The following is a 14,034-nucleotide window of genomic DNA, read 5'->3' as shown; positions in this document are numbered from 1 at the left end:
AGGAGAACCCCCTCTTTTTTACTGAAAATTATTTGGTGGATGATTTCCTTGAAAATGTTGATGTAGGTGCTTATCTAAATAAAAATTTTAACTATTATTTTCTGAGTTATTAAAATGTTTATACTAAGTAATGATATAATGAATCTAGTAAATTTCCGTGTAAAATTTTTTCGGCAAGTATTTTAAATTCTAATAATCTAAATCTAATTATTTTTATTTAATTTTATGTAATAATAAGATTTCAAGAATAATATACCAATACTATTGCCTTATTTTATATTTGTGTTACGTTCTTAACATAATATTATGACAATAATTGTGATAAAATTAAACGGATACACTATAAATCACTTTTTAACAAAAATTTACCAATTTTACAAATAATCTATATTGAAAGACCATAGATCAACAGATACTAGACCTCTAGTGCCGTTATTACAATGTCCAGTTAAATTTGATTTAACATTTAACATTCGGTTTTTACTAAAACCAACCGTATGCTTTAATAAAGTAAAGGCTTGACAATTAAATACAAGGTTTTTTGTAAGTAGTTCTTACTGAAACCTATTAATACATCAAATGACAAACATATTAATTAAAATTTGTTCTTACTGTTCTTAGAGATTTGAAGTTCAAGTTTTGACGAAATTAGATATTTAAAGGATTTTAAATTGTTTGTTTTAATTCAAAAATATTATTAGCTGCAGGGAATCGAAACTTTTACGTGTATTGTTATATTTTACTTTATTGTAGGTAAAAGGTACACATTGATAGTTTCAAAAGTTAATAACAGTAATAATATATTTAGATATAAATGTATACTATTATATTTTATAATAATAATCAATAATATAATAAATGCAATGTTTTCGGTAAAAATTAATTCGACCCACCGTATTACTAATAGGTAGGTAGTAAAATAAATTACTTAATAACAATACAAATATATTATGAACTATGAAGTATACCTATAGTTATATAGTCATAATATATGCTGATAGACCGTTTCCGCTCAAAATCGTACTTACTTTTTTTCGTATCCAATGATTTATTATTGTCTGTTAAATTATCAATAAAAAGCCAGTCATCATAATGTACCTATTTAAAGTTATAGATTAGTTAATGTTTAAACTTTGCCCAAAACTTGATAAACTATTATAATAATGTATAAAGCCTACTACAATAAACTTATGTACTGATAAGTACTAAGATGTACACAATTAATCCATTATAGAAATTATATATTGGCCTATTGATTATTGTTGTTAAATGTTCATTACCTGCTATAGAGTACTCATCATATATTGTATATTTAGATTTTACATTAGTTGTGGATTGTGGATGGGTGGGCGTCTAAAGAATTTAGCATTTTTAAAATCAAACTTCAATTAACAATTTATTATAAATAAATAAGAATAGCAGTTTTCTCTACTAGATTATTTATTTATATAATATGTCAACTTAGATAAGCAAAGTAGTGAGCTACATCAACGTTTTATTTTTTACGATAATTTATGGGTACTTATGAATTAGGAACGGGTCGTGCGCACAACAATCAAATTGTTAAAAAAAAATTTTATATGATTTTTAGAAATTATTATTTTACTATTAAAAGATGTTTTATATTTTTAACAATCTTTTAATACATCAATATTGAAAACACTTCAGTTGTTTGGAAACTTGCACCGAACAAAATTAAATGAATATCCACTGACACTGACACGTGCGTATTAATTTATTATGTTTATGAAAGGGTTTTCATAAATTATCCCGGAGAAAGTAATTCAATTCGCTACTGACAAACGACAGTATACTCCCACTTGGGTACTCGCATCACATGATTTGTTTTAGTAAACTCTTATAAAACGCACCGTGTTCTTTCATACTGTGTTGTGACTCGTGAGTCAACACATCGACAACAACAGTTTTATTTACTCAGGTAAGCTATATTTATTTATTTTCTTCTAATAGATAATAAAATATTTAATAAATAATAATAATGAAGAATGACGATTGTAATAGAATAATACATTTAAACCTTAAAAAATTGTTAATTTGTTCAAATATTTTTGAAATTGTAAATTTAACCATATAATTCGAGCAGCCGTTAGTTGATTTTCAGCAAACAGATCATATCCATGTATATTTACTTATTCAAGCATTCAAAATAAATAACTATAGATATAAATCAGAATACAGTTTATTATAAGTACTTACATCAAATATGTTAATATTACAAGAGAAAAAAAATGATTCACATTTTATTTAACAGTTAAATGCATTATAAATATTTTTTAGATATATTTTATTGATTGATAAAATGTTCCTATATATATTATGGTTACAGTATTTATTTTCAAATATTTTATGGTTATTAAATTGAACACATTTTTTATATCGATGATTAAAGTGTATGTTACCTACTTCCTAAAAGCAAACAATTGTAATAATTATTACTTAATCATTTTTATTATAAAAAATGTTTCTTTTATTTATGTGTGTCTGGGCCTAAGTAGTAAATTGTAAGCATATAGGTAGCATATAGATAGTTATAAACTTATAAACTTATAACTTATAAATTATGGTAAATGATGTGGGCTTGTTTAATAGTAATGTTTTTAATGAGCCATCATTAGGTGTCTTCCCTCATAAATATTATTTTACCCATGTCGGAAATTATTATACTGATTACCTAAGAAGTTTTCGCAGTACCTATGTCCACAACCAATTTTGTGTTGTTAGATTGAATTGAATAATTATAAAAATTAAAGGTAAGAACATTATCTATGTACGTTGGTTTTTATGATATTTTAATTTTTTTTAAATTTGTCAGAATTTTTAAATTTAAATATTTTACATACTAACTCGTAATTTGCTTAAAAATAAAAATATCGCTAAAAACCAACGTACAAACACAGATAATTTTCTCACCTATAAATTTGAATATAATATATCAATTCACTCTAATATTAAAGGTAATACAAAACAACATTATAGAATTGGTTCTGCTGAAGTGCTGAACGCAAATTTCCTATGATGTACACTTGTAGTTTGTACCATAGAGGTATGGAAAATAGTTGTATGACTGTAAGACGGTAATAAGTGATAACACATGCAAGGGATGAGAAGCCCTATTAACACGTTATACTATATAATGTATCTAACAGTGGATCAGTTAGGTACAGTATAAAATATGTATATATTTTTATTTGGTAACACAAAATCATAATAATATGTTTAATTTTGTTCATGAGTTATAAGTACCTACATATTGATAGATGTATTTACTCAATTTGGGTCGTACACTTGATCTTAAGAGTTCGTCATTGAAATTTTTATTTTTCTATGATTTACATCATAAAATCTATAAATTAGTGGGGGTTTATAATGTTATATAATATATATAGGTAGTAATTTAGAGAGTGTTTGACACGACTGTATAATGTATAATTATGTACAGACTGTATAATATAGTACCTATTATAGTATTACATATTAATATATTTTACTTTTATACCTACCTATTCTAATAACAGTATTATAAGCATGTTGGGTCACGGAATAACGAGTTTTTTTTTAAATATATTTTTTTCCCCCACTAGAACTATGAATCTGTTTATGACCGCTGTGGTTTTGGGCACGTGCATGATGGCTGTGTGCCTGGCAATGCCACAAGGAGGTAAAGATGGTGAAATATTCTCAAACGAAGCCATCAGACAAGCACAGAGTACACATCTTATACCGCAAAATGCTCAGATTCAGAAGGTCCAAGAAGGCGTAGAGGTGGTCGCATACGAGTCGATACCTGGGTCACAGGCCATCAACCTGTTCGAAATCCTCGGCGACCACGTACCTCCAGAGGTGGTCAGCAACCTGCAAACCCAAGTTGATCAAGTTGGAAAACAGTGAAAACGCGATAATATAATTTAATTTGGTCTACACATAATATTATTTAGTTTGTCTTCCTAAAATAAGTCTGAGTAACTCGCGCGTAGAATAATAATGTTCTTTTATTTTCTAATATGTTTCAACGTTGAGTTCTAAGACACATTATGCATCTATGTAATACGACTCTTATGCAACATTGTTATCGATTTGTTTTTTACAGAGAAAGTATTTTTATTTTTCGACGAAAGTGCTTTCACCCACTGCTTAGTTATTACTATTATTTTTTTTTTTTGACAAATGCCTATACTTACATTTACCTACATTTACTTTCTATGCATGGACCGTCTTTATTTAATGTAGTACCCATATGCTCTAAAGGTATTACAAACAATAAACATAATCTAATTTATAAAATTTATGTAAGTAACTACATAATAATATGTTACTAAATCCTGTTTATATATATATTTTTTAACATTAAATATTTCAATTCAAAGAATACAATAATATTATTTATTTTAATAATTTCAATGTTTATTTATTTATCTACAGTTGCATTTACACTTCTAGCTTAGAAAGTACGTACTGCTAAAATATAATTGGGCATAAATATTTTTATGGCAATATTATGAGCATTTATTTAGGGGCATTTATGTTTTTGGGGAGCACATTATGTTATCAGCCGCATACCCTACAACCAAAGTCTTGGAGCAAACTTCAAAATGTTTCTTAAAGGTATAAGAACAGAATACCAGCTTGGAAGCGTGGTACCTATAACCTATATGCTATATTTAAGATAGGTACCTACCAAAAACGATTCTCATTCTACAATCTGTGGTCAAACGTAGCAAAATACTTATGTATGTATGTACTTATATGTATGTTAATATGATAGAAGAAATTGGTACTTGAATATATATTTTGAATTAAAATTATTTTATAGACAACAAGTGTATAATATCATTTTTAAACGTTTCTTTTATAAAACAAAAATGTTAGTTAAATGTTTCAATGTTCTCGGACCATGGTTGTATATTAAATAGGTAGCAAACAACAAATAATCATTAAATAATTGACTAGCTTACCTATACAATATTTTAATTCCATTTCCATAAAAAGATATTCTGACTTGTTTAATATTAAGTACTTGCAACTTGTTTTGAATCTGTGCTGAGTAAGTAGCGTATAGGTTTTAATATTCCCTCAATCCAAAATTCTTTGAAGGTGAAAGTAGTAATATTTATCATAATATTTGATGCTCGAGGTGATCATCAGCCTTGAAACCAGTCAATTTATTCAATATGCATACCTATACTATACCTAATGTATAGACGAATAGCCGTAGGTATAGGTAATAAGTATAGTGGTATAAAGATTATAAACTATAGAGTTTATTTTATTAAGTACCTACGTTACTAATGGATTTAATCATTTTTATCATTGCATAATACATTTTGATAATTTATATTATATTTTCCATGTTATGGTCAACATTTTAGTAGCAGCTATAATATCATATATAAATCTAAGTAGTGGCGTCATATACATTTTTGAAAATGGGGGGGGGGGGGGGTTTGACCGACCCATAATAAGTTGAGCGTAATTCCAAAATAATTTTTTATGAGTCAAAATTCTTCAAAATCACGAAAACTTTCAAATTATTTTGAGTTAGAAATGTATATAATATATTTAACAATTTATATCAAAGATTTGAAAATTTAATACATGATTCCTCATAAGTTTATCTGCCTTTAACAAAAATAAAGTTTACCGGAAAGTCAAACTAATTTTTATGAGCATTTGAAGTTTCTATTTTTTTGGCATTGGATTTTCAGTCATAAATTAATAAATTCTCATCGAACGGTTTTATTATTTTGTTGTAATTCAAAATAACCGTAGTACCTACGTAGATACTTGCAATTTTCACCAAATGTTTATTCTATCATTTTCAATACATGATACAATTTTCAAAATATATAGACTAGGTTTGATCTATTTAATATATTCATTCTCAATTTTTTTTAGTTTTTTTTATTAATGTCAATAAATTTATTTTGTTATATCAAAAGCTTGAAAACTTAATACATAGTTCTTCATAATCTATTATAATAACCGTTAAAAAATATAAAATATACAAAGGCACGATTCGTCAAATCTCGGAAATGTGCAAATTATTTTGTAGTTACAAATTTATAAAATTTTCAGTTTTTATAGCTAAAGATTGAAATTTTAAAACAAGGCATCTCATGAGTAGTTCATACTATCACCAAAAAATCTAAAAAAATTTGGACAAATACCGTTTTTAAGTTCAAATTTGGACGAAATTAGATATAGATATAGAAACGAAGAAAAACGACTTAGTTATTTTGTTATAATCTAAAAATATTATTATGTAGGCTGAATGACAAACCATCTCCACTCAGAATCGATATTCGTATACACAATGATAATATTATACCATTGAATTTAAATTTTAACACCTTCTATTACAGCGACCCACTTTTTTATTTTTAAACTACTGGGAACTTTAAATTTTGAACTCTCAAATGATGCATTGTTAGTTGGTGCAACTTGATTCACTTACCGGCCCTAAAGATACTGAAGTTGAAAATCGAAGCATTATTTCAACTAGGTACTTATTAAACTTATCGTGTACGCAAAGTGCAGACACACAAAAAAACACACATAATTATTCATTGTAAAGTAAATTCATTCGTTGCTCTGCTCAGAATCTAAAATGTATGATATCCTGAATAGACTGGTTTAAAGGCAGCATCCTTTGAAATTATGTTAGGATTTATTTTAATTTCATTGATTATTTCAATAGAAACAAAGCTACATTTTTCATTATTTTTAAATTATTATCTGTACATTTATTTATCTGAGTAATTATTAAATCTAAAACCAATTAAAAAGTATCTTGAAATAATTAATCTGCTCTCCGAACAGGATGTGATAATGGAACCAGACTGCTGACAGAGTGACAGCTGACGGGTATTATTGTACTAATATTATCATTTACCAATATAGAGTAAATACATAATACATGACGTTGAATATAAAGTATAATGATGTATATTGCAATCAGTAAATTGCTTATAGCATTTAATTGTAGAACTATTCTATTTCTATACTATCTTATTTAAAGTATTAGAGAATATAGATAGAGTTAATGTTTATTTATGCTAAAATCGATAACATATTATAAGTAGGTAAATTATTATACTACTTATTAGTATCCATACCATGGTCCACCTACCACCCACCACCCATGGCCCAAAAAAATTGTTTAGGTGAGGACCCTATTACCCCGTATTTGGTGCCACTGAGTAACCATAATTATAGTGTATAGGGTTTAAAACATAGACACTTTATGTAGGTAATAGCAATATAAAGTCGAAAAATGAACATAATTTCTTTATATCTCATAATTATTCTATAAATACATCATGGCTTTAGGCTTTCACTTGAGTCCATGACTAGTCATTTGTATTATCGTATTAAAATATATTATTATATTCCAATAACAAATGTTATTACTTTTCGACTTTCGTCATGAATTCAAACTTTCATAGAATTTACTTTTAAATATCCTTTAACTATGTTTTTCAACATAATATATTATAAAAACATCAAATGGTTATATTAACAACTTTCTCTATTTTTCATTTTTAATCGCCTTTCTCCGCCAGTATTTTATTATAATCGATATATTTCTTAAACGCATTGTAATGGACATGCATATATTATATATAATGAACACAAATTTGATCAATTTCATGAAATGGAAATTATTTGTTCTAATTTAGACCACCTATATCGGTAACTTTTTCTGAAATGGTCATCGGAAAATACCAATCACGCCTGCAAGGAGTCCTATCCAGGGAAATATCAACATTTTTTTTAATATTATAAAAAGAAAAAAGTTTTATTCTAGAAATATTTTAGAAGCTTTAAGTAAATTAAATACCTGTAGTGTTCAATATGTGTGCTATTATTAAATGCAGTTAAAAAAAAAATTACAGCAGGATAATGTCCACTTTGGCACATTTAAATGGGTGCGGGGTGCCCATGGAAAATAGCCATAATTAAAAAACATAAATATAAACATATCAATTACAGTGACCGCTCTAGGAGTCTAAAGTCTAGACAACAGCTTTTGTACAGCAGAGCGTTACCCATTTGCTCACATTTTTGTAATAGGAATAAGATTATGAATATTTTACTTAAATGCATAAGGCAATGATTGATTTAAATGTAAATGTGAGTTTTGCGAATATCTAAAAGTTATTAGGTACCGTTTACCTACCCGTTTGTTTTTTATATATATCTTTCTCTTATATATTCTTATAGGTAGGCATATACTAACTGCACTACCTAGAGAAAGTTCTTATAGGTATTATCGATTATTGTATAGGTATAATGGCACTTCATCAGTAATTTGTTATTATTTAAGTCTAATTCTCTTTTATATTATACAATTATGTTATTTACAATGTACTTATAAAACCGGAGCTTGGCGTTAATAAATAAATAAGTCTATAAAAAAATGTGTTATGATCTTCATAACATTATAGAATATTAAGCACCAAAAGAGAATTAGTAAAATCTCCAGACTTTGAATAAATCACTCAACATTTTGCAAAATATGATAAAGCTAGATAAAAAGAATTACGAATTTGTCCACTAAGTACGAAATTTCAATAAGGATAGATAATTAATTGACAGTTGCAACGACGACTAAGATTGATTTCATAATAAAAGGTTTCATTTTTTAATTCGATCTGATTGTTTCTTAAAATAAATTAGACCCGTCTGACGTATATGCTGACGGCCAACATGGCCACATAGTATTTAGTCCACCTCTGCTGAAAACATCATGTTCAATAAGTTAATTACTTATTATAAGTAGGTACCTACATGTAATGTATAATATCTATTTAATGCGAAAAGTTCAATTACATTAATAAGTAATACTAGTAACACTATAATATTAGTGTGACATAATATACATACAACGATAGATAGTTGATTAATAGTATTTAATACAATAATTGATTGAAAAGATGAAAGCATTTTTTTATAAGCATTTAAAGTTCAAATGTTGACAAAATTTTAAATGATTTTATGGTCAAAAATGTATAAAATGTTCAACTTTTGTAGTTTCCATTTTGAAATTTAAACATAAGAATATTATCAGTGGGAGCTCCACGTAAGCTTTTTTTAATATTTTAATTTTGAAGAAAGTTATAAGCATTTTAAGGAACAAAAACCAGGTAATTTTTTAACAATGTTGGATGTTGGTGATAAAATATGACATTTACATACCATCAAGATAGGTTGCATATACACGAGAAATAAGGCGAAACTCAAAACTCTGTACATTTCGGTAATATTATTATCAAGAACAATACTTAATAATATGTATTATAGCGGAATAAATAGGATTTGTGAACCTATAAAATAAATAAAACATCGAAAAGTTTGACCGAAATGACTTATTAACAACAGAGAACTACCTTACAAAAAAATTCATTTAAATCGACAATAAATTGACAAGTGAACCAAAAAATAGTTTTACAAATTCAAAGCTTAACTTGTCGATGTTATCTTATATATTATACAAAATACAATAATATTGTTCAAAAACCTTATCTAAAAATATATTAACCAGAAAAAAGTTATTGGTAAGATCTGAGAAGTAAGGACAAACGCGGAGAGACACTTAAACTATAGTACGAGTTGGTACGAGGATACGAGTGTGGAGTAGATAGGGCGATCGCCCCATCCCACCCTACCACACGTTTTTAGTTTTTCAATTCAATATTGGTTTATAATACATTTATTTACAACAAATGTTTTTTCTATGTTGCACTATTGCTTAACACATCTTGAGTTGTTGAACGTATTGACCCTCGCATCCTCCATTATTTGGCTAATTTTCCTTCTAATCGCGTTTCTTCAATCATTCCTTCAGTTATTAAACTGTGTAATTCTTCGCCCTTCGGCATACCTTAGCATGAGCCCTATTATCTGCCATCTCAATTTCTTTAGAGTATCTATTAATTTTAGATTTCCTTCAATTGTCTTTATTTTTTAAGATGTCTTCATTTGTTGTTCTTGTAGTCCAACTTATTCATTATTACCCCTTACTCAAACACCACATTTTTAGCTCCAACATATCCTTTTCTTTTTTATTAATTATACTATCCATGTCTTACGACTTATATCCATATAATGCCACACTCCAGACATATACTGTTATAAGCTTCTTTTTCTATGGTATTTATAGTAATATTTTTTTCCATCAGTAATTTCTTTTTTTTAAAGCAAATATTCTATTTTACTATTGTAATTTGTAGTCCTATTCTGCTTCTGATTTTCTTTGTTGATTTTCTACAATGATGCAAGTGTTTTTTTTTTAAATGTTGTGTTTGTGTACACGATAAGTAGTTGAAATAATGCTTCAATTTTCAACTTCAGTATCTTATTTGATGGGAAAGTGAATCTAGTTGGAACTTTTTTTTTGGGGGGGGGGGAGAAGGGTCAAAAGTAAAAATATTCTCTGTTGTTTTTTAAAAAACCGAGAGAAAAAAAAAAGGGAAAAACGAGAATTTTCACGTTTAATTTGTTATTGACAAAACGATTTTGGTTTTTGGTGTAAAACAAATGACCGTAGAATGTAGATACATGTGATTTTTACTGAAGTTTTATATTAGCATTTTCTATACACAATAAAACTTTCAAAATATTTTGACTTGTTTTGAGCTGTTTACAAACATTATCAGTTTTCAATTTTTTTGGTTTTTTTTCTATAAATGTCAATAAATGTTTATTCGTTAGTTCAAAAAGCTTGAAAATTTAATACAAGGCTCTTAAATCTTAATATATTGTTAGAATAGCAGCTCAAATTTTGACAAAATACGTAAAAATCACGAAAATTTGCAAATTATTTGAGTTAGAAGTATATAAAATCTTTATTTTTGAATCTAAGAATTGAAAATTTAATACAAGATTTCTCATAATTTTTTCAACGTTTATCAAAAAAAAAAAGGTGGATAAGTGGATGTCGCTCTGCTGTACGGTAGGTTACAAGTGGGTCACTGTAATGGATGGTGTTAAATTTGAATTCAATGATATAATATCATTGTATAAGAAAAACGATTCTGAGCGAAAACGGTCAGTCAGCCTATTATTTTTATGAATTCTCATCAAAATAATTTGCTATTTTTCGTGATTTTTCCGTATTTTGTCAAAATTTGAACTTTAAATGCTTATAATTAAAAACTGTGACTAAGGATTTTAAATTTTTTTCATCTGCCTTTGAAACAATAACCTAGGAGCCTTCTAATAAATTTAAAAGCTTTTTTACTCAACAGATAAAATTTTATTGATATTTATAGAAAAAAAAACTAAAAAAATTGAAAACTGACAATGGCCGTAAACAGCTCAAAAAGAGTCAAAATATTTTGTAAATTTTATGGTGTATAGAAAATGCTAATATAAACATTCAGTCAAAATTTCATGTCCCTACGGTCATTTGTTTTAGAGTAACACCAAAAACCAAAATCGAAAACAGATTTTGCGTAAAAATTCCCGTTTTTCCTTAATTTTTCTTTTGTTTTTCACGTCGCTTGTGAAAACTACTGGGAAATTTTTACTTTTGACCCCCCAAAGTACCAACTAGATTCACTTTCCTATCAGAAAAGGTATTATTGAAGAAAATCCAAGCAGTTTTACTGTCCTAAAAAGTGATGACAGACACAAAAATAAAAATAAAATAAAAAAAAAAATAAAAATAAAAAAAAAAACACACATCATTGTAGAATCAATACATTCATCGCTTCGCTCAGAATCTAAAAATGTCTTCTGGAAAGATAATTTAAATTTTTATGAGCGTAAAAACTCAATAAGTTTTAAAAAAATATTCATAATACTTAGGCACAATCTTTTTTAATAAACATTTAAAGTTCAAATGTTGACAACATTTATTAAATCTTAAATTTTAAAATTATTTTGTTGTTAAAAATGTATAAAATGCTCAACTTTTTTAGTTTTAACGTAAAAACGTTCATGTTATTATATAAATAGTCAATAGGATAAAATTAATGTAAATGTTATAAAAATGTTATTGGGTTTATAAAATATAATATTAATATACGTAAAAGTTTTCACGAATAATATTTTTGAATTGCAACAAAATAATTAAAATTGTTATTCTTTGTTATACATAATTTTGTACAACTTTTCAAATTTTTCTATAAAATGAATTGTGTAAGTATATTTTTTAATTCTCTGGTTTCAATATATGGCATCATAAGCTACTCATATGAAACTTTGTATTATATTAACTAAATAAATAAATAATTATTTTCATGTCTTAGCTTTCTTAATTTTGTCAAATATTTAATTTCAACTGCTTAAAAAAAAAATCGTTTCTTATATCTTATACATTTTTAATAGCTATATTAACAACTTATAAGGAACCTTGTATTACATTTTCTAGATTTTTGACCGAGTGAAAATTTTTAAATTTTTTATCAGAAACAAACTGAAAAATGTGGAAATGTCAAATGTCTATAAATAACTAATAAAGAGTCAAAATATATTGGAAATTAGACCAAGTATAGACAATGCCATAATGTAAGATTTAAATTATCTAGGGATGGTTATTCATTTTTTAATTACAAAAAAATCAGAAAATCTATACTGTCGAAAACTAGTTCTGTTTAAAATCGTTTTCCCTGTTAGTTTTTTTGGGGGTTTTCCCAATTATTAAAAAAAGTATTGGATATTTTTAAAATTGACATCCTGAAAGTACCAATTAGATTTACTTTTCTGCCAGAATAGATATTGACGTTAAAAATCATAATATCAAAGCTTTTTTTTTATTTGAAATCATGTACCAACTACCAAACACACCTAATAAAAAACAACACCCGCACAATATTGTAAAATCATACATTCATCGCTCCGCTCAGACTTTAAAATGTTGATAATATTATAGCACCGAACTTTTTTCAATTAAAATTATTTCCAATAATAAAAGCCTGTTGAATACAACATCTGGCATTCGTATGCTCATATCACGTTGTCGTAATGTTGTAGTATTTGTGATGTTCGAAATTAATTGATAAACACCCTGGCGTTCTGAAAACCACTCATTACTGACTTCACTCAGATTTCGATAAAATACTTGGGTCACATGAGATTCGTACAGCCATATAATTCTACCCAAAAAACTGTAAGTAAACAGTCCACGGAATAATAATAATAAAAAAAAAAAAACAGTCATATACCTACTATATAGTCTATAACTTGTACTTCACTAGCTCCGAATCTAAAAATTGTAACTTTATAATGTTATCTATCAGTTATTTTCTTTTCCATTTGAGTGGTAGGTATATAAACTGTTAAATTAATGTACTAGCGGTTATCCATATATTTGAATGTTTGATGAATGAAACGATAGTGTTAATGACGAGAACGTAGCGTAGGTAGGTACCTATACTTGTTGTTGTAACTGGTTTATTTGGTTTTGTTTTAAAAAGTTGTGATTCCAGTTAGGACGTTTATCGTTCATCTTCTCGGTATGTATGTAATTTTTATAATATCGGTGAATTCGTTCAACTGCTTTAATGTTAAGTCTAGTTTTGCTTATATTAGTTATATAATATTATTCATTACTAAAATCTGTTTGGTACCATAAAGTGCATAATGTAGTTATTATAGTCATGATTTCTGTCAATTGTATAGCAAATTAAACTAAATTTGATGAACCTATACATTATTATAAGAACATCGCACAGTCGTCACACAAAATAATAACATTTTGTCTGATCATATTATAATAAAGGTACAAGTTAATCAGTATAAGTTTTTGATGAAACAACTTGAAATAGGTTGACTAATTGATAATATTTTTATTTATACCTTTTCAATTTTCTTTTCTCCTGCTATATACAATTTTTTTTTTTATACACTCTAATAGGCAGGGGGTCGTCATCCTTTCAAAGTGAGATCTACCACTATTTTGTTTAGGTTTACTATATTATATGTTATTACATGCAGCATAATTATACATTTCATAATACATAATATTCTTCTTTCATTATTTCTCCGTCGGAAAATTGAATGTTTTTCTTC

At 26.8% G+C, this 14,034-nt stretch overlaps 1 protein-coding gene across 1 annotated transcript; it reads left to right on the top strand.

The window, feature by feature from the left end:
• Positions 1–1,837: 1,837 nt before the first annotated feature.
• Positions 1,838–4,413, top strand: LOC132941876 (uncharacterized). The gene is given in 4 exon segments (XM_061010095.1): positions 1,838–1,852; positions 1,855–1,884; positions 1,887–1,939; positions 3,603–4,413. Coding segments are annotated over 4 exon segments (405 nt in total). The 3' UTR covers positions 3,910–4,413.
• Positions 4,414–14,034: the final 9,621 nt, after the last annotated feature.

This window comes from Metopolophium dirhodum, chromosome 3, assembly GCF_019925205.1.
Source record: "Metopolophium dirhodum isolate CAU chromosome 3, ASM1992520v1, whole genome shotgun sequence".
Lineage (NCBI taxonomy): Eukaryota > Metazoa > Arthropoda > Insecta > Hemiptera > Aphididae > Metopolophium > Metopolophium dirhodum.
This window is presented reverse-complemented; position numbering and strand designations above follow the sequence as displayed.